A 21,837-nucleotide genomic window follows, 5' to 3' on the forward strand; every position below is an offset into this window, starting at 1 on the left:
GCACCCAGGTTGACCCTCCAGACACTGCTAAGGGAAAAATCTTCCAGCTGCTGTGCACGCGGCATGCACACACACCTGATTGGAATTGACATGAACAAGCACTCAAAGAAGAAAAATCGGTTTCTCCATTTGGATACATGTTCAAATACACATACACAACTTCCAGTGAAGTCAGACAGAATTTGGGCATTCAAAGTTGACACGTAATGAAGATATGCTAATAGAGTAATGTCAAAGTAGTCAAATCTCTTGTACCTTTTCCAAATTGGAAGATAAGGATATATGACATTGATATCAACTTCCAAGTAGGATCAAAGAATTCAAGGCTGCTCCCCTTCTTACTTTCTGAATCAATTACATTGCATAACATGGTCATTTGTTTAGTGAATATACATGAGTATGGTACTGATTCTGCAAACAATTAAGCATGTGCTTAAGTCTCTGCAGGATCAGGGCCTATATCATTACATCAGATCAGTTTCTCAAGATATAAAAACAAGAACAAGGCTCATTTAACCTTTGTGTGGAAGAAAAAAGAAACAAATACAATTGACTACAGTATACAGGAAAGACACTCACCTCTCTCTTCAGTTCATCATCTTCCTCCATGATGTCATATACTTTCTCTAGAAGTTTCACTCCCAGCCCTTGCACCACATCAGACCTCAAAATTTCAACCATTCTTCTAATCTTTTCAGGACCAGATAAAACATCTAAAAAAGTAATACAATTAACTATTTTTGCACTGACAATATTAACAGTCATCTTATATGTACTAGAAGTACTTAGAGTGGTTGGTACCAGCAAATGCCTGGGAGGCGGTTTAGGACTGTGGAATAGGCTCATCAGCTGGATGTCTCTGATCAGCAGAAATACAATTAAATAGGTCAGTCATCAGAAGGTGACTACTAGGCGTCTATGCAGGTGCAAGGTTCATACAGACTCAGTTTGCAAAATCAGGTCTTGGAGGGCTCAGAGTTTCAGACTCAAAGACATCACTGTATTAGTGTATACTCTGATCATGTCTGGAAGGCTCTTTGTAGTCAAAATGGTAGAAACATTTTTTTTAAATTAAGTTGATGTTCTGAAAAGAATTGTGTGGCAAAGGGTGGATTCTAAAACAAATTTCACAGCAATACAATATACAGAACCTTAATAGAGAGGTTAAAAAACAAAAACCACACTTCAATCGCTTTACATTTGAAAAACAAAAACGAATGTAAAAGTTCAGTAAGTATTTAGTTTGGGTTTAGTTGGGTTTGGTCCTGCTTTGAGCAGGGGGTTGGACTAGATGACCTCCTGAGGTCCCTTCCAACCCTGAGATTCTATGATTCTATTGTATTTATACACAGGACAGAATAGCACGAGTTGCAGTCTAGTCTTCCACCAATGTGCCTTGACCTTTCAATCTTTCACTTCTCTGCTTAAACTGCAAACAAGGGATCCCACTTATGAATGTAGTTTTATGATAATGGAAGGTCGGCACCAGGAACAAAACAGAAAGTGCCAAACTTTACTTTGGACACTGAAATCATCCAAAATTAATATGGCTGTCACTATTGACATAGGCTGGATTTAAGCCAATGATTCAAGGCTGAAAGGTATCATATCCTATTAGCACCCTAAATCCACTTTCTGCATTAACATGTGAAAGTAAAGGACTTGATCTAATCAGAAGAGATTGCAATTTAAGAAAATTTAAGCCACTGCACTCCTACCAGCACTTTCAAATTGGTTATAGATTTCCATTACCAGCAGCTGTAAAATACCTGAGCAGATCACCACACTATTATAAATTTTAAAGCGCAGCTATGTGAGAAAAATTGACTATGTAAAAAAGCACTTCCTTACTGACCAAAATTTGCTCCCTGTACATTCACAGAGTCACGTCCACTGACCACAGAGACAAAAGCTTTCAGTACATTTTACTCCTGTTATCTTTGCAGAACCGCCATAACTATGGGAAAGTTATCTTGATTCAATTCTGCTTTCTCAATCACCAGAAGAGAATCAACTAGAATCCTTGTTACTTACAACACATAAGCCAGGAAGAACAGTTTGAGACTTTCAGATTCCAAGATGATTTTTTTACATCCAGCTTTTGACTTGCAAACTGAGCTCAAGCTCTGGGACCCTGCAGGGGGGGGGGGGATCCCAGAACCTGGGCTCCAGTCCAAGCCAGAACATCTACACTGCAATTTTTAAGCCCTGCAACATGAGCCTGGGTCAGCTGACCTGGGCCAACCACAGCCATGTCACAGGTCTTTTATTCCAGTGCACAGTTACTCTGAAAGTAAAAAACAAACCTTAAGATGCCATTTTTAGAGTAGCGTTTCAGAATATGACCACTCTTGTGAAGGCTGAATTTCAAAAGCTGATTTACCTGCATTGTTGCAAAATTAGAGAACTACTTGTAGCTGCAAAATAAGGACCCTATTCTGTGATGGGATCTCGGCAAGCGACTCCTGCATCTGCACAAAGCCTCAGGGTTTTAGATGCTGAGTTGAGTCCCATTTAAAAGATTAAGCCTTAAAGGTGATCTGCAAAGCTTTACAGCAACTACATTAATTGGAAGTTTTAAAGTTGTATTTTAAGACATTGAAATCTACACTTTATTATTTTAGATCTTAAACTGTTATTTAAAACCTTCATAGTGTCGGTCACATATTGATAGATTACCTCATGGAACACCTTCTCTTCCATTCACAATTAGATGGAGCACCTCCCCTCCAACTGTCAAACAAATAACATCCCTGTGGCAACTACAGCAATTACTTAAGTGGAAAAGTGGTATTAAAAATGTAATTAATTTTAGCCACTTTCATGTGATTAACAGAAGGAGAACAGCCCCATGTGACTAGCCAGCTTCCTGCGGACCACCAGCAAGTGCTCTGCAAACCACTGGTGGTCCATAGATCACAGTTTAAGAACCACTATTTTAAAGCATTAATAGAGCTACAAACCTGAAGGAAATTCTTCAAATTTGAATTTCTCTGGTTCATTAGATACTTTGCCATGTAGGATCAGAGTGTCTCTGTATTTCCTATGAAGCTTGAACTCTGATGCGGGGGTTAGGATTGAAGGGTGTTCACAGTTCTCTTTAGAATCCATTTTCAGTGTCTGAGTCATTAGCTGTACCAAATCATTCATTTCATTTGTATTGCTTTTTCTAGAAAAGGAAAAAAAATCTAATTCAATCCCAATCTCCATTTTGCAGTCAATGAGGACTTTCCATAATCCTGTGAACTAAACAGGCCCTGTTATGTACTGTGTTCAATTCTTGTTGCTATGCAGATCCATTGGTGGTGGTATCAATGCAACAAGGCATAGGAGCTTTTAGCATCATTTCATCTAAACTCTGCACCAAGCAAGTCTCAACAACAAAGTTTAAGAACCTAGCCAGCAACCAACATCCAATCTACACTAGCATTACCACCACTGGAAGTACAATGGAGGACGATTTTAAGAAAGATGCCAAATGTAGACAAGATCCTAGATAAATACTTCAGCTGAGCCCACAATGTCAGGAAAACCATGTTAGCAACTTTCCAAGTAATAGTTCTTAGTGCTTCCTGACACATTAGTTCCTCTCCTTGATGCTGGAAGATCAATTTCCTGGAAAGCATTCATGCCAGCACTTGGAGGCACAGCGGCCACACACAAAGAAGTTAAACATAGTAGATAAAGAACTGTGTGTCACAAAAGAACAACAAACAAAAGGTATCGTAGTTCACAGTAAATGAATCAGATACCACTATGCATCATCATAACACCACTATGCATCATCTTTAGAAACATTTCTACACACAGTTTTCCACACCAAGTTAAAGCACGATAAGGTACTTATTTGCAGTGTCAGTGACTACTAAATGTCTGTATGCAAGTAACAAAACACTTACCCTTCCTTGGAATCTCCATCTGACTTATCTGTGGAGCTTGTGGAAGAGCTTAGCTCATCATCAGACAGACAATGGGTTAATTTTTTTTTCTGTTATAGATAAAAAATATTTTGTAGAATTACGCATTCTATTCAATCAATAGTTTGTACTATAAGCATGGATTCTTTGAAGTATGTGACAAAATAAGCTTCAACAAGCACATTTTTACAATTTAACTTTATAAGTAATGTGATACAGCATGGCCAGAGGGCAGCAGGAGAGTGTTAGCAGGGAGCCTTATTCCCTGCAAGGGGTGGAAGCTTTGCTATAGATTAACTAGAGCACCTGAAGCCAATTAGAGCACCTGAAGCCAATTAGAGCACCTGAAGCCAATTAGAGTACCAGCAGTGAGTCACATGATATAAACCCCTGCTTCAGGTCAGACAGTGTGGGTTGTTGGAGCAAAGAACAGTTTGAAGAGAAGCAGAGGAAAGTTTGGAGGAGTGCGGCGGTGGGCTAAGAAGTCCAAGACCCTAGGTAAGGGGCACCTGGCTTGTACAGAGGGAGGGCAGGAAGCCCCCCACAAGCTGAAGGGCAGGAGAGGGAAGTAGCCCAGGGGAAGGAACCACCAGTTCAAGTGGTTCACCACTATCCTCAGGGCCCCTGGTCTGGGACCTGGAGTAGAGGGCGGGCCCAGGTCCCTCCCTCTCCACTCCCCTCCTCAAAGACACTAGTGGGGCAATTAATATTCCGATTCAGGGGCAAGAAATGGTGCCCTGAACCCCCCCTTAAGAAGAGAAAGCGCGAGACCCATCATAATAGTGCCAGTAATTTGCCACATGTGGTGTCAGGAGTGGGATCTGCGCGCTGGGGACATAGACCAGAGTTAGGCAAAACCCTCCTATCCTTAAGATGGACGACATGGTCAAGGCCCTTATACAAGCCACCACGGCCCAGCAGGAGGCTACCCGGGTCGAAGCAACCGCCCAACAGGAGGTGACTAGAATGCGGCAGGAGGCCAATCATTAGTTGATGAGTCAGGCTGCTCAGGACCGAGCCCTGCTGAAAGACCTGGTGAACCAAATGAAGGCCCTTATGGAGCAGAATCTCAACTGGGAAGGGACCCGGACCATACGGGCTAGCCATTGCCTACAGAAAATGACACGGGAAGATGATGTGGAGGCATACCTCCTGGCTTTTGAAAAAGCGGCCCTGCGGGAGTCCTGGCCCCGAGATCAATGGTCTGGTATCCTTGCCCCATTCCTGTGTGGGGAAGCCCAGAAGGTCTACTACAATATGTCTGCAGAGGCCGCAGCAGATTATTCCCAGCTGAAGGCAGAGATCCTGACCAGATCCGGAGTAATGACAGCATTGAGAGCCCAGAGGTTCCATGAGTGGGGGTTTACGAAGGACAAGACACCCCGATCACAATTGTTTGACCTGATACACCTGACCCGGAAATGGCTGCACCCTGAGGCCCTTAGCTCTGAGAAGATGATGGAGGTACTGGTATTGGACCGATATATGAGGGGGCTACCACCAGGTCTCAGGTCTTGGGTTGGCCAGAATGATCCCTCTACCTATGATGAGTTGGTCTCCCTCGTGGAAAGACAGTTGGCAGCCTGCGAACTGTTCCAGACCCCAGGCGGGGAGACACGGCAAACCAGGAAGCCAACCCCAAACCCAAGGCCCCGGGCTGTCGAGACCTATAGGAGAACTGTAACCGGGAGGAAAGACACCGAGGAATGGCTCGAGGCCAGGAAGGGACCTGGGGGTTTGGGAAAAGAGGTGGGGGGCCGGCCAAATAGCCCCAGGCAGAGGGTGACAACCGGAATAAGGGGGCGGTGTTATGAGTGTGGGGAATTGGGGCATATAGCATCCCAATGCCCCAACAAGGAAGAACCTATGCAGTGTAATCTGGGGAATTATGGGGAGCAATGTGGCCTAATCGGCCTGGTTGGGGTCACAATGACCTCACATGGATATACCAGACCAGTAAAAATGAATGGTATTAAGACCATAGCATTAATAGATTCCGGGAGTGCTGTCACGCTGGTCTCAGGGAAGTTGGTGGGAACAGACCAACTAACCCGGGCCAAAAATACAGGGGTAACGTGCGTACATGGCACCGTGAATTTTTTACCCTACAATTCCGGTACGGATTGAGATCCAGGGGAATACTACCAGGGTTTTTGCAGGGGTGGTCCCCAAGCTCCCCTACCCTGTTTTAATTGGTAGAGACTTCCCAGGGTTTGAGAGCTTACTTACCCCAATAGAGCCAGGGGAGGGTAGCAACCTCCAGGATGAGTCGGAGGCAACTATAGATAGCCTCACCCCAATGTTTGCCAAATTTGCTCCAGAGTTATTCTCATCCCCTGGGAAACCCCAAAAATCTAGGCAAGAACGAAGAGCAGATAAAAGATTAGGGACCCGGATTCTAGCAGAGAATCAAAAAACTTCCCTTATGGGTAAGCGAACCCGCTCAGGAGACCAGGAGATAATTCAGGCCAAGGAAGACTCGGAGGCGGTTCCCAGCCCAAGTGGGAGCACCCCAGGGGGGAGAGTAGAAATAGGCCCCCTAGAATTAGGTCAGTTTGGTACTGCACGTGAGACTTTTGGGCAGGACCAGGCTGATGATCCGTTATATGCAAACGTGAGGAAGGAGGTAGTGGAAGTAAATGGTGTGCCTGTGGAAGGAAAGATCAAAGGCCCAAGGCCATATTATGTGCTCAAACGCGATCTCTTGTACAGAATAGAGCAAATACGAGGGGAAGTAGTAGAGCAACTCTTAGTCCCACGGAAACACATAAGGGCAGTTCTAGAGTTAGCTCACAGCCATCTATTTGGGGGACATCTAGGGGTAGACAAGACACTGGATAGAATCCTAAGGAGGTTTTATTGGCCAGGGATACGAGCAGAAGTCCAGCGTTATTGTGCCTCCTGCCCTGAATGCCAGTTGGATAGCCCCTGACCTCACCTGCGGGCCCCATTAGTACCTTTGCCTATTATTGACATCCCTTTCGAGAGGATAGCCATGGACATAGTGTGCCCATTAGAAAAATCGGCACGGGGCCATTGAAATATACTAGTCATCCTTGACTATGCTATGCGGTATCCAGAGGCCATTCCTTTAAGAAACCCCACATCCAAGGCAATAGCAAAGGAACTATTACAGGTATTCGCCAGAGTGGGCATCCCTAAGGAGATCCTGACAGACCAAGGAACCCCGTTCATGTCAAAACTAATGAAGGACTTATGTGCCCTGCTCCGCATCCAGGCCATACGGACCTCAGTCTACCATCCACAAACAGATGGATTGGTCGAGCGATTTAATCGTATGATCCGGAAGGTGATAGCACAGGATGGAAAAGACTGGGATACCCTTCTACCATATCTAATGTTCGCTATACGGGAAGTCCCCCAGGCATCCACGGGTTTTTCTCCCTTTGAACTACTACATGGATGCCACCCACGCGGGATATGAGATATCGCCAAGGAAGATTGGGAGGAACAACCCAACCCAGGAAAGAATGTCATTGAGCACATGACACAGATGAGAGAGCGAATAACTCGAGTAACCCCGATAGTACGGGAACATTTAGAAAAAGCACAAGAGTCCCAGCGGACGTATTACAACCGTCGGGCGAAAGTATGGAGATTTCAGTTGGGGGAACGGGTGATGGTGTTAGTGCCAACAGCAGAAAGCAAACTTCTAGCCAGATGGCACGGACCATATGAGATAGTGGAAGCCATTGGGGAGGTGAACTATAAGGTTAGACAACCAGACCGCCAAAAGCCAGAGCAAATCTACCACGTCAACTTACTGAAGCCCTGGTGTGACCGAGAGACGTGTCTGGTCATTCAAGGAGCTCCATCTCAGACAGACGACCCACAGGGGCAGGTAAAGATATCTCCTGAATTAACCCCAGAACAACGAACAGAGGTCATTGAAATGATCCACCGGAACCAGGACGTTTTCTGTACACAACCGGGCCGAACAACACTAGTCCAACATCATATTGTCACCAGCTCTGGAGTAAGGGTGACGATAAGACCATACCGAATACCGGAAGCTAAAAGGGAAGAAATTAGGACGGAAGTGAAGAAGATGCTGGAACTCGGGGTCATTGAAGAATCCCACAGTCAGTGGTCCAGCCCGATCGTCCTAGTCCCCAAGCCTGATGGCACCCTGAGGTTTTGTAACGACTTCCGGAAATTGAATGAAGTATCCCACTTCGATGCATATCCAATACCACGCATTGACGAGCTAGTTGATCAGTTAGGCAAGGCCCGATACCTAACCACTCTGGATCTGACCAAAGGTTACTGGCAAATTCCCCTGGCCAAGGATGCCAAGGAAAAGACTGCCTTCTCTACACCCGATGGCCTTTTTCAATACACCGTCCTCCCTTTCGGACTCCATGGGGCCCCTGCAACATTCCAACGACTTATGGATAAGTTACTACGACCCCATGCCAAGTATGCCGCCGCCTATCTAGACGACATAGTCATCCATAGCCCTGACTGGGAAACGCACCTCGGAAAAGTAGAAGCAGTGCTGGATGCCCTGCGAAAGGCCGGTCTCACTGCTAACCCTCTGAAGTGCATGATAGGACTAGCTGAGGCCAGATACCTCGGGCATGTAGTAGGGAGAGGTTTGGTAAAACCCCAATGGAACAAAGTGGAGGCAATACAAGGCTGGCCTCGACCAATCCGCAAAAAGCAGGTCAGAGCATTTTTAGGGATAGTAGGGTACTACAGGAGATTCATCCCTCATTTTGCCACAAGAGCAGGGCCATTGACGGATCTGATAAAAGCTCGGGGCCCCGAGATAGTTAAGTGGACTGATGCAACAGAAGAAGCATTTGCAGATTTACGGACAGCCCTATGCTGCCATCCAGTACTCATAGCCCCAGACTTTAAGGAATTCATCCTACAAACAGACGCCTCGGAGGTAGGGCTAGGAGCCATCCTTTCACAGATGGTAGGGGAGGAGGAGCACCCCATCTTGTACCTCAGCCGGAAGCTCCTCCCCAGGGAACAAAAATACGCTGTTGTTGAAAAGGAATGTCTGGCGATAAAACGGGCTATGGAGACTCTCCGCTACTATCTCCTGGGGCGGCGATTTACCCTCGTGACAGACCACGACCCGCTCCAATGGATGCACAGGAACAAGGAGAAGAACGCCAGAGTGACGAGGTGGTTCCTCTCTCTGCAGCCTTTCCATTTGCGGGTCCAGCATAGGGCTGGTAGCCAACATGGCAACGCTGAGGCCTATCGCGACGACACTGCCTCTCATCCCAAGTAGCCCAACCCCTTGGTGTTGAGCGGGGGGGGGGGGGGGAAATATGTGATACAGCATGGCCAGAGGGCAGCAGGAGAGTGTTAGCAGGGAGCCTTATTCCCTGCAAGGGGTGGAAGGTTTGCTATAGATTAACTAGAGCACCTGAAGCCAATTAGAGCACCAGCAGTGAGTCACATGATATAAACCCCTGCTTCAGGTCAGACAGTGTGGGCTGTTGGAGCAGGAAGGTTTGGCTGGAGCAGAGAACAGTTTGAAGGAATTGGAGCAGAGAACAGTTTGAAGAGAAGCAGAGGAAAGTTTGGAGGAGTGCTGCGGTGGGCTAAGAAGTCCAAGACCCTAGGTAAGGGGCACCTGGCTTGTGCAGAGGAAGGGCAGGAAGCCCCCCACAAACTGAAGGGCAGGAGAGGGAAGTAGCCCAGAGGAAGGAACCACCAGTTCAAGTGGTTCACCACTATCCTCAGGGTCCCTGGGCTGGGACCTGGAGTAGAGGGCGGGTCCAGGTCCCTCCCTCTCCACTCCTCTCCTCAAAGACACTAGTGGGGCAATTAATATTCCGATTCAGGGGCAAGAAATGGTGCCCTGAACCGCCCTTAAGAAGAGAAAGTGCGAGACCCATCATAATAGTGCCTGCAATTTGCCACAGTAAATACAAGGGGCTTTTAAATATTAAGTCCAAGAATCAAAAGAAGCTAGTTTAAGCACATACACCATCATCATATACTCATTTAACTAGCATTAAACCTCACCTGTGCTGTTTCAACCTACACTGAATGCTTTGCCAAATGTGTTACAGTCGGACAATTTGTGCTATGTTTAGTTTGGGACCATGTGTAATTCCACTGGAAAATTCATGATAGAAAGGTAAAGCAGGTGTCATTTGATTTTTAAAAATCTACAGAATCATAATTTCAGTGGTGTCACCCTCTGTGGCATGGCGGGGGGGCGGGGGGGGGGGTTCACCCCCAACCCCTCTGTCTCCCAGTCCCAGGTCCTCCAGTTGGCGGAAATGTTGATAGTACAATGTTGTTGGAAATTGGTTGAGTTGGATATTATTCAAAATCCCTTTCTCCCATGAATACAATGGGACCAAACATGACAAACCTAGAACAATTACGCAGATACATATTAGAGAAAATATTTAAAATCAACATTTTTAAAATTATACTTTAAGACAGGTATATCAAACATGCAGCCCTCAAAGTTAAACTGTGGCCCTTGACTGACTGTACTGTGTTACCAGTTAATGCTCAGAACGGGATATCCCCTATTTTTTTAAAATGTTAGATTACTATAAATGAAAGGAGCGCTTCAAGCTGATTTGCTATCATTGGCAAAAAAAGCAGTTCACTGGTATTGATTATCAGCTTTGTTTATCATACCAAAATAGTTGTAATGAGGCATTGCTTAAGATGTTAGCGTTCAGCTAGAAATTACTGGAATCCACCCATGAATGGTATGCATACAGTTAAGTATCATTAATTACAATCCCAAAGTAATTATTACAAAATCCTTGTTTTTACTTTGGTCTTGATCAACTAGCAGCTGAATCTTTGGAGAATACCACCATGGAGGATGCGGTTAAACAATGCTTGGTGGTGTTGCCAGTTTCCTTCTGTGCACTTGGTTCAGATGAAGGCCTAGGACACGAAAACAGAGCAATGAAAGTCATTGGGAGGGGTGGGGAAGGGGGTGGGGAAAGAGAGCAGGTAGTTGGTGGTCATAACACAGCATCTAAATGCTCTTTCCTGGATTTTCCTGACAACTCCAGAACACTTACGCCTGGCTGGGATGGACTTCCCCAGAAATAATCAAGCTCCATCTAAACTCCATCTAAACTCATTAGGTGCTGTTATATGCCAAGAAGGGACAATTTTAAAGCTACAGGATGAGCTTACTAGCAACCTATTTGCATATGACACTCCAGAGCTCATTCATATCATGACAAAAATCAGTCTTCAGTGATGAGATAGCTAAAGATGTCAGTCCAATGAATACTTTGGGTCATGACTTGTATGAAGCCTTCAAAACCCAAAGAATTATCCAAGTCTCCATTAATCTATGGGCTCCAATCAAGAACAGACTAAAGCTGTGCTCAAAATGCAAAGAAGAGTGTCATAGTGAAGACGGCAGAGACTATTCTAGAGCTAACCGCAGGGTCACTGTTCGCTCATCTCCTGGTTATGTCCAGATCTCAGCATATTGTTGATTTACACGAGTGTTTTGGAAAATACTCTAAGAAAGTACAATCAATGTTCAAATGTGACAGAACAATGCACATATATCAGGTGAAAAGCAAACTAATGCACATCTTGCATAGTCTTCCTAAAACAGGACCTACTGACAATATGACAGCCAGTACCTTATGCCAGCAGACCCCTTTGAGTATAACAATCATAGATGGTATGACTGAGGTACAAGCTCTTGAAAAACCAGAAACTTAACACTTGCCAAGATTTGGCTGACTTCATTATGAGGCTACAGAGTAAATATTAGACCTGTGATGAAATCCACCTTGTGTTTGACATATACACAGGAATCAATTAAAAATACTATCAGAAAGAAGTGGCTCTATGACACTGCACCTATCTGATACCACAGAGGTTCTCAAACTGTGGGTCAGGACCTTAAAGTAGGTCGCGACCCCATTTTAATGGGGTCGCCAGGGCTGGCTTAGACTTGCTGGGGCCCAGGGCCGAAGCCCAAGCCCAAGGGCTCCAGCCCTGGGAAGCAGGGCTCAGGTTACACGTTGGGCTTTGGCCACCCCGGCCGAGGAAGGTGGGGCTTTGGCTTTGCCCAGCCGCCCCCCCCAGGTGGCGGGGCTTGGGCAGGCTCAGGCTTTGATCCCACCCCGCTGGGGTCCTGTCATAATTTTTGTTGTCAGAAGGGGGTCGCGGTGCAATGAAGTTTGAGAACCGCTGCGATACAAAAATCATTGACTCCATGAACATCTCCAGTGTCATAATGAAGAAGCTACTCTCTCATACTCACATGAAGTATGAGTTATCCACATACTCTGCAGGACAAACACTTATGTGAAGAACTGCTGAGAGAATTTCATCATTGCATGGTATAATGAAGCTGCTGCCTCTCACTGTTCAGAGGAGTTTCTTCTTAGTTACCATAAGGAAGCTAACACTAAAATTATCTTGCATATCATCAATGCCACAGGGAGAGGTGCTACTAAACTCTGCATTTTGGCATTAGACATAGATGTTCCAGTGCTCCGAGAGACACTATCCAAGACTTCCTCAATATTCTGCTGGGGAACAAAATTGTTGTATATCCCTCAGACACGTATTCCTATCACTTGGACCATTAAAAGCCACTGCACAGCAAGATTTCCATATCCTTTCAGGATAGGACACTATTGTATTTGGTTCAGCCTCTGAAGACTCTCTCCTCACTCTGAAGGTGCTTGGAACGGCTGATACAGTCACTGATGAGGTCGTAAATGCACTGGAGACATTCATATGCCAAGTTTACCATTTGAAGACCAACATTATGACACTTTCAGAGCTACACTGGTGGCTATTTTCCAAGAAACAGAGAAAAATTGCCATTGACATGGTGTGCATTTATACCTCCTACCAAGAGGGCAAATTATCAAGCAATGGAGTGGTTCTAAGATGTTCAAGCACACCCAAAACTACATTCCTCTACTGGGCATGGATGAGTCTTGGAAAATGGACTGATCACAGCAGTTCTGTGAAATACCATGTGATCCTGAATCAATCCTTCAGCTAATTAAATGCTTGTGTGCAAAAACCAGATGCTCACCACCCTGCAAATGTATGGCCAGCAGCCTGCCTTGTACAGAGATGTGCCAATGTGGCACAGAAGATGGTCAGCATGACAGCAGGTCTAGAATTGGTGCCCTAGACAGAGATGACACTGACGATGACTTTAATGAATAAATGGTTTCAGTCCTACATGTCAAGGACAACTTCCCTAGGATCAAAGGTCAATGTCTTTTTTAATTAAGCAAAGCAGCTATGTGTTAAAATATCATTTAAAAACTGTTGATTTTAAAATATTTTCTCAAATATATATCTACTTAATTGTTCTACGTTTGTCATGCTTGTTACCACTGTGTTTGTGGGAGAAAGGGCTTTTTAATGATATCCAACTCAACCCACTTCCGATGATACTGTACTATCAACATTTCCACCCACCAGAGAACCTGAACCAGGAAGCTGGGGCAGAGAATAGAGAGTACCTCTGCCATACTGCAAAGGGCGACACCACTGAAATTATGACTATGTAGATTTTTACTAATCAGATGACACATCCCTTACTTCTCCATCAGTAACTTGCCCATGGAATGAGATTTTTCTACATTATGCTCATTACGTTGGTCAATTCTCAGTTAATGACTTACTAATGACTACAGTATTTTAAAGAACCATTGTTCTTAGACTACAATGCATCAGTCTTTATAAAAATAAATTGTAAATATATAAATACTTTGAAATCTATTTTTCTATTTACTCTCCAGTATCCCCCAACATTTTCCATGGTGCTTCAAACCATTCTCCATTTGGCCCTCTCAAATTCTGTGTGTTCAAGCCTGAGGACAGCATGCAAAAAACTGCACATCACTAGCATATGTCAATATAATTTATATGCACTAAACCCACCTGTCCTTGATTTGTGTGTGCAGATGCGGTTTTTGCATGTAGATCTTATTTGCACACACAATAGCATGCAAAAAGACTGTCCCTGCAAATGGTTGGGGTGAGGAGAGTTACATGAACAAAACAGAAGTCACACTATGAAAGTCTGGCACTTAAGTATCTTTGCTGGACCTCTTTCAAGTCCATATTTAGAAGTGTGCCTTTAAAGAAACTTCTACTTTGTATAGTAAAATACATTTGTGATCTTACTAAAGCTATATATGAATTATGCAATTAAGATGTTAATGAAAATTAATCACTTCCATTGTAAAAAGTTTGAGAATTTGATTTAACAATTACTACTTTATCAGCACATAACTTTATGCATTAGCCAATAGGACTACAAATTGAGAAATAATCTTCAAACTCCAGTAAACAAACAGTAATAAATATTCCAAGTAACCAACTTGCTTGAAAATCATTGTTGGGGCATTGTTTTATTGATATTTAATTTTCAGTGTGCCCACTCAAATGGCAGTTTTTCCATTTAAAATTTGTTTTTACTAATTCTCTTCAATTGTGTTATTTTTTTCTTTTCACAGCATCAGTTCCATAACATTTGTTTTAAGTAAATTTAGCAGATAAGCCAATCAGACTACATGAATGAGCAAACCTCAGGGTATTTTGCAACTCACAGCAAGTGAAATTATGTATCCACAGTCAAAGCATAATTGAGTAAGTGGCAGGGTGAGCTTCTCCCCAGTTATGGCTATCCACTCAATAAGCCATAACTATACTTCAGAGAGGCTGACTCATTCAATTCTTTGCCTCTGCTGAGTGAATTGACCTGAATTAGAAACTGATCTTACCAAATATAAAAGCTGAGTTAAAAGGTGAGTTATTGGCGTTTATTGTACCCAATGTCTTTTGCAGCAACAGCTTCAGAACAGCCATGCATTCTTATTGGCAGGACGTTCCTCTACATGTACTACAGCATGTTATATTTTATAATACAAGCTCTTTTTATTTTTCTACTGAAATTTGGTCTGCATTTAAATATTTCAGAAGCAGATGACCCCAGTTTACCTGAGAAATACTGGGATCTGACGAGGACTGAGTAACTTTAATAAGATTTTCCACAAGTGATTTTGCTTCAACTACCGCACTATGTGATGCTCGTCTTGCCGCAGGCTCTAGAAGGATGACATTTTTACAACAACATTTATTTTGAGTATGTACAAGGGAGGAACTAAAGTCTATCAGAATGTAGGTGTATGCTCTGTTAATTCCCCATACTGCTCTACCAAGGACTCTTAATTCTGGCTTTCACCATCCCTTGCTACTCCATTCCTGACCTGGGTCTCTCCACAAAGCTTTGCCAATGCACTTAAATGATGACATTCACCACCACCTGCTATTCCAGTCCTGGGCCTCTCAAGCAGACTGCCCTAATACCAGTTGTACAGTAGCTTTGTGATAGTGACATGAACAAGACCAAACTCATTTTTAGTGACTAATTCTGATTCTGAACCTTTTCCTCTTGTTTTGCAAACTGGGCACTGGTGACAGTAAAGCATTTTAGTATGTCCTCCAAGCATACTATCAGGGTCAGACATAAACTAGCCAACAAAAAACACTGAGGCTTCTAGCTGAAAAGTGCATTTCTTGTGGAAACGTCACATTGCTACCATTACAACCGATGAATGAGCATTAGAAAAATAAAGGTTGTGTTAAATAACTATTAACATCAAAACTACATTTCAACTGCATCTTTTTTGAGGAAGTTAGTACTACAGACCAGATTGCAAATTAGTGTTTCCAAAGAGAAGCCATCCCACTGCATCAGTTGAAGAGTTAGTATGCAAAGTTACCAGAAGGAAACATCTTTTCTTGGGATTGTTTTAGCCTCCTCCTCTCTCTTGCCGACAACGGTCGATCCTGTAAATAAATCAAATCAGTATTATAGTGGCAGTCATGGTGGTTTTTCATTTTGTCATATCTGAAATGAAAACTTTTGTCTAAATGCACCTGGAAAAGATGGCTACTAACTAAAGTTTTCAGGCAGTTCAGCACGCATTGTATTAATTTTTCCATGGTGATCTTGATCAACAAACCTAATTCCTGTAGGAAAAGCGCCTCCAGCCTCCTTATTTCAATTAAGAGAAAGAGGAGCTGGCTTTCTTTCCTCCTACCTGATCAATCAGATGCAAAACAGAAACTGAATCACAGAAGATAGCTTCTGTACATTTCTTTTCCCCACTCCACATGCTTTTGGAGCAAACTACTCAGAAGAAATAGTAAGAAAATGACAAAAATAAATATGCACATAAAATGTTCAGAACAAACCTGAGGAATTGCTCTCTCTCTATTTTTAGAGCTATTTACAGACTCTGTAAGTTCAGTGCCACACTGATCTGCAGGGCTATAAGTTGTCTTCACATTCACATCAGGAAGAGAAGGTAAGGGCCGCGGAGCAACTGTTCTGAGCTTAGAGAGAATTAGAAAGTGATTACAGTCTCATTTCCTCTTTCAACAAATTAAAATATTCTGAAATCTAGAATTGCAAACACCAAACTGCCAATCCAGGACTGGGAGTCAGGACTCTTGGGTCCTATTCACAATTCTACCATTGTCTCATTTTGCCCCACCACCACCCACCCACCCACTTTCCCCTAACTTCCTTATATTCCCTGTTTACATTTAACTAACACCCTCACAACAAAACCCCAGGCAAAAACAACTAAAATGGCATTTGACGCTCACCGCATTGTTCACTATGCTTGTATGTCTTACCCTTTTCCCCTAATCCTTGGTCTGTCTATTCACACTGTCAGCTCTCTCTGGGGATAAGGACTGTCTCTAACTACACCTCTACCCTGATATAACGCTGTCCTCGGGAGCCAAAAAATCTTACTGCGTTATAGGTGAAAACGCATTATATCAAACTTGATTTGATCCGCAGGAGTGCACAGCCCTGCCCCCCCCCCCCCCGAGAGCGCTGCTTTACCGCATTATATCCAAATTCACATTATATCGGGGTAGAGGTGTATATGTTCCGTACAGTGCGAACCACAATAAGGATCCAGTCTCGGCTGGGGTCTCTAGGTACTACTGTAATAAATAAATAAATAATAATAATATCATATAATCTTTCTGGGCTTTAATTTGCTCATGTCCCCTAGAAGGATTATAATTTTGTACCGCTGAGCGTTGAGAGGCTTACATATTATACAGTGCTTTTTGATCCTTGGACAAAAGGAACCCACAAAAGTATATTTCCAAGGCTCACATTTTGTTATAAATGCAATTCTATGGATGTGTATGAAATGAGATTATAAACAGACTGGAGATGGTTCAACTAGTGGAAAGGATCTACAAACTGTTACAATCTTTTTGTAGGATGGGAAGAAAACTACGGTAGTAGTACACTGCCATTTTAAAAGATCAAATTGTCAGATAGATTTTTATCTGCACCTTCTCTGAACAGACTTCATCTAGCTCCCTTTTCTTCTGCCATCGCTGCCATGAGAGAGAAGGTTCATAGAAAGAGCTACGAGGCTGTAAGTGAAAAGTGATTTTTTCCTGAACATCTTCTGGATTTCCATGAGAGGCTTCGTCCTAAAAAGTAAAAATATTTTTCTGATTTTTAGGCGTGTGTTTTCCTGATTCCAATGTAGACTTGTTCTTGCACATACAGTAACTCCTCACTTAAAGTCGTCCCGGTTACGTTACTGATCAATTAGGGAACATGCTCATTTAAAGTTATGTAATGCTCCCTTCTAACGTTGTTTGGCAGCCCCTTGCTTTGTCTACTGCTTGCACGAAGAGCAGTCCATTGCAGCTAGCTGGTGGGGGCTTGGAGCCAGGGTGGACCGGCAGCCCCCCATCAGCTCCCCTAAATTCCCTGTTTAGCAGCTGCCCAGCAGGCTAGCAATTGCAGCTGTCCCTCCCAATACTGCCGTGTGCCACTCCTGCCCTCTGCCTTGGAGCTGCTCCCTGAGACTCCTGCTTGCTGTGCGGAGGGGAGAGGGGGGAGAAGGAAGGGAAAGAAGAGGGGGACTAATGTCAGGGTGTCCCCCTCCCCCCTGCTCCTGCACCCCGCTTACCCCATCTTCCATAGAGCAAGGGGGACACACAAGGGCTCAGGAAGGAGGAAGCTTGCTGATCTAATTAACAAGGCAGTCTACTTAAAGGGGAAATGTACATATCTCCTTCCATTCCTGCTGCCTTGTAGAGTGAGAGAATTAACCCTTGAGGGCTCAGCCAATTGCTAGTTCATCATTTAACAGTAAGGGAAATACCCACCCTCTGACTCCTCCACCTCAACCAAGCCTCACAATCATCATCACTGTGTACCAATATTAAATTGTTTAAGAAGTAAGTGTGTGAGTGAGTGAGAGAGAGAGAGAAAATGAATTTCCCTGGAAACTAATCCCCTCATTTACATTAATTCTTATGGGGAAATTGGATTCGCTTAACATCGTTTTGCTTAAAGTCACATTTTTCAGGAACATAACTACAATGTTAAGTGAGGAGTTACTGTATTGACAAAGGCCACTTCACCCTTTGGAATGCTATGGATTTTATCTTAATCACAACCACATAAACATTTATTTGGTTGTCAGTCTGCAAAAATGCCTGCAATCTCTTCTTTTAAATTACAGACAGGAAAAATCAATCAATCAATAAATAAAATAACCCCCCCCCCAAAAAAAAACAACCAAAAACACTACATTAACACTGCAACAAGGTGAACATTTTAAATAAACTGAAGTTAGAACATTCAAAATTATGCTCCCCATCACAATTAGCATGTTAGTTGAATAGGAAACCATAAACAAATTTCACAAGTTCTGTACACTTATGTCTCTATCGTAATACTGCAATATCCAGTTTTAGTATTTTACAACAAATACGTGTTAGCAAAATTTCAGATACATTCCACCATTCTAATAGCAACTTCAGAAAACCAATTTGTAATGCAATAATAATCCTTCTCCAAAAATCAAATATTCTAGGGGAAAAGAATATTTTCCCAGACAACATAATTTCCCTTTAAAGAAATACAACTATTTTAAAGCCAACAAACTAAGCAGAACTATAATGCTAGAACACTTACTTGAATTATGACAGGAACAAATGATGCTAGAAGCTTCTCAGTGGAGTCCAAGCTCTGAAATAAGAAGTTACTAAATTTTCATGAACTAAAATACGAGCAAGCTTAGTAAAGTGTATACATTAGCAATGCAAGAAAGACAGACTTTAAAAGTCTCATTCTAGGACAGAACTTGGTGAATCACTAAGTGAATAAAACAATGTCCTTATATAGGATTGAATGGAAATGACAGCTACACATTCAAGACAGACCTACTGTTTAAATCCAAGGCCTAAGACACAATAGGGAAATCAACTGTATTTTACTTTAATATACTTTCATTAAGAGCCAAAATATTGCTGACCCTTGTGCATGTGCACTAGAGAGAGACAAGGACAAAGAAGCCCTTTACCTGCTTCCCTAGCACATTCATGTAAGAGAATCATTTTGGCTGCAGATGCTGAAGAGTGCAGGGGAAAGGGCAACGGTCAAGGTTTCTGCGTCCACCAATCACCCAAATGAGGCACTCTGGAAGCCGGAAAGGAGGGAGGGCCAGGATACTTTAACATTTTCCCCCATTGCAAGGCTTCTCTTTTCTGGTAGTTTCATTTCCTGTTTACTCCTTCACTCTTCTCTTTAGTAATCACATCTCCATTAAACAAATTTTCCTTTCCCCTCCTTCTGTCTTCCTTTAAAATCTCTTCATCTCTCTTTTTCCTCCTTCCCTTCAGTTTCTTCCCCTACATCAGTGGTCAACCTTTTTTGTCTGGACGAGCCACGGAGGACCGTGGTGGCGGACGAGCATCCGCCAAAATGCCGCTGACAAGAGGCAATGTCAATAGGCGTCACCGCTGACAGTGTCGTTTAGGGTATGTCTACACTACAAGAGTAGTTCGATTTAACTTAGGTCGAATTTGTGGATTCGACCTTATGAAGTCGAATTTGTGTATCCACACTAAGGACACTAATTCGACTTTGTGAGTCCACACTAACGGGGCAAGCGTCGACATTGGAAGCGGTGCATTCTGGGCAGCTATCCCACAGTTCCCGCAGTCCCCGCTTCCCATTGGAATGCTGGGTAGAGCCCCCAATGCCTGCTGGGGGAAAAATGTGTCGAGGGTGGTTTTGGGTAACTGTCGTCATTCAACCGTCACTCCCGCCCTCCCTCCCTGAAAGCGCCTGCGGGAAATCTGTTCGCGCACTTTTCTGGTCAGTGACAGCGCGGACGCCACAGCACTGCGAGCATGGAGCCCGCTGCGATCATCGCTGCACTTATGGCCATTGTCAACTCCTCGCACCTTATCATCCACCTCTTCCACAGTCAGCTGCTGAGAAATCGGGCGAGGAGGCTCCGGCAGCACGGTGAGGACATGAAGTGTCAGAATGGCACAGACCTCTCACAAAGCACGGGATCCTGCGCCGCGGAGATCATGGTGGCAATGGGTCAAGTTCATGCTGTGGAACGGCGATTCTGAGCCCAGGAAACAAGCACGGACTGGTGGGACCGCATAGTGCTGCAGGTCTGGGATGAATCACAGTGGCTGCGAAACTTCAGGATGCGTAAGGGCACTTTCCTTGAACTCTGTGACTTGCTGTCCCCTGCCCTGAAGCGCCAGGACACCCGGATGCAAGCAGCCCTGAGTGTGCAGAAGCGAGTGGTCATAGCCCTCTGGAAACTTGCAACGCCAGACAGCTACCGGTCAGTAGCGAACCACTTTGGCGTGGGCAAATCTACCGTGGGGGTTGCTGTGATGCAAGTAGCCAACGCAATCGTTGACCTACTGCTCTCAAAGGTAGTGACCCTGGGAAACGTCCAGGTCGTCATAGATGGCTTCGCTGCAATGGGATTCCCAAACTGCGGTGGGGCTATAGATGGGACTCACATCCCTATCCTGGGACCGGCCCACCAGGCCAGCCAGTATATTAACAGAAAGGGCTACTTTTCAATGGTGCTGCAAGCACTGGTGGACCATAGGGGACGTTTTACCAACATCTACGTCGGGTGGCCGGGCAAGGTTCACGACGCGCGTGTTTTCAGGAACTCTTGTCTGTTTAGACGCCTGCAGGAAGGTAGTTTCTTCCCGGACCACAAAATAACTGTTGGGGATGTGGAGATGCCTACAGTGATCCTCGGGGACCCAGCCTACCCGCTAATGCCCTGGCTCATGAAGCCCTATACAGGCGCCCTGGACAGTGACAAAGAACTCTTCAACTACCGGCTGAGCAAGTGCAGAATGGTGGTGGAGTGTGCTTTTGGACGTCTCAAGGGGAGATGGAGGAGCTTACTGACTCGCTCGGATCTCAGCGAAACCAATATCCCCATTGTTATTGCAGCTTGCTGTGTGCTCCACAATCTCTGTGAGAGCAAGGGGGAGACCTTTATGGCGGGATGGGAGGTTGAGGCAAATCGCCTGGCTGCTGATTACGCTCAGCCAGACACCCGTGCGATTAGAAGAGCCCAGCGGGAAGCGCTGTGCATCCGGGAGGCTTTGAAAGCTAGGTTCCTCAGAGAGCAGGGTAACCTATGACTGTCCAGTTTCTTTACAGAGAAGCTGAACCTGCCCCTGTTTCAGTTACTGTTGACTTTTTTCTGCGGTTACATACCCCGTTCACCAGGTTTCCCCCCTTCCAACAGACGTTTAAAAATAAAGTTAATGGAACATTGTTAATTAACAAAGTTTTCTTTACTAATGAATTCGCGTTAAAGGGTTCAAACAGGGACGCAGACTGTGGTGGGTACGGTGTGCACTGATGTACAGACCGCTTCTACACTCGAGGAATGACAGGCTCCTGCTCCTACAGCGGTCTCTGGGGGGGAGGACGGTTACAGGAGGGTGTGCAGGAAGGGGTGGGTTTGCAGGAAGGGGTGAGGGGTGTGTGGGAAGGGTGAGTAGGTGTAGGGGGATGAGGGCTCTGGCTGGGGCTCAGGGCATCGGAGAGGCTCAT

At 44.4% G+C, this 21,837-nt stretch overlaps 1 protein-coding gene across 3 annotated transcripts in view; it reads right to left on the reverse strand.

Moving 5' to 3' along the window:
* NEK4 (NIMA related kinase 4) overlaps window positions 1-21,837 on the reverse strand; it is a 54,227-nt gene that overhangs the window by 8,325 nt on the left and 24,065 nt on the right. For 2 of the 3 annotated variants that reach the window (XM_039480720.1, XM_039480719.1), the window contains exons 8-15: window positions 18,916-18,969; window positions 17,271-17,414; window positions 16,143-16,283; window positions 15,668-15,734; window positions 14,883-14,989; window positions 3,900-3,988; window positions 2,964-3,169; window positions 580-713 (exon numbers count right to left, since the gene is read on the reverse strand). In XM_039480720.1, the coding sequence (XP_039336654.1) occupies window positions 580-713; window positions 2,964-3,169; window positions 3,900-3,988; window positions 14,883-14,989; window positions 15,668-15,734; window positions 16,143-16,283; window positions 17,271-17,414; window positions 18,916-18,969 (942 nt within the window). Of the gene's footprint in view, window positions 1-579; window positions 714-2,963; window positions 3,170-3,899; window positions 3,989-6,065; window positions 6,272-14,882; window positions 14,990-15,667; window positions 15,735-16,142; window positions 16,284-17,270; window positions 17,415-18,915; window positions 18,970-21,837 lie in introns of those variants that run through there. The other variant, XM_039480721.1, reaches the window with a different exon arrangement.

Source organism: Mauremys reevesii, linkage group 7 (assembly GCF_016161935.1).
Source record: "Mauremys reevesii isolate NIE-2019 linkage group 7, ASM1616193v1, whole genome shotgun sequence".
In the NCBI taxonomy this organism is placed as follows: Eukaryota; Metazoa; Chordata; order Testudines; family Geoemydidae; genus Mauremys; species Mauremys reevesii.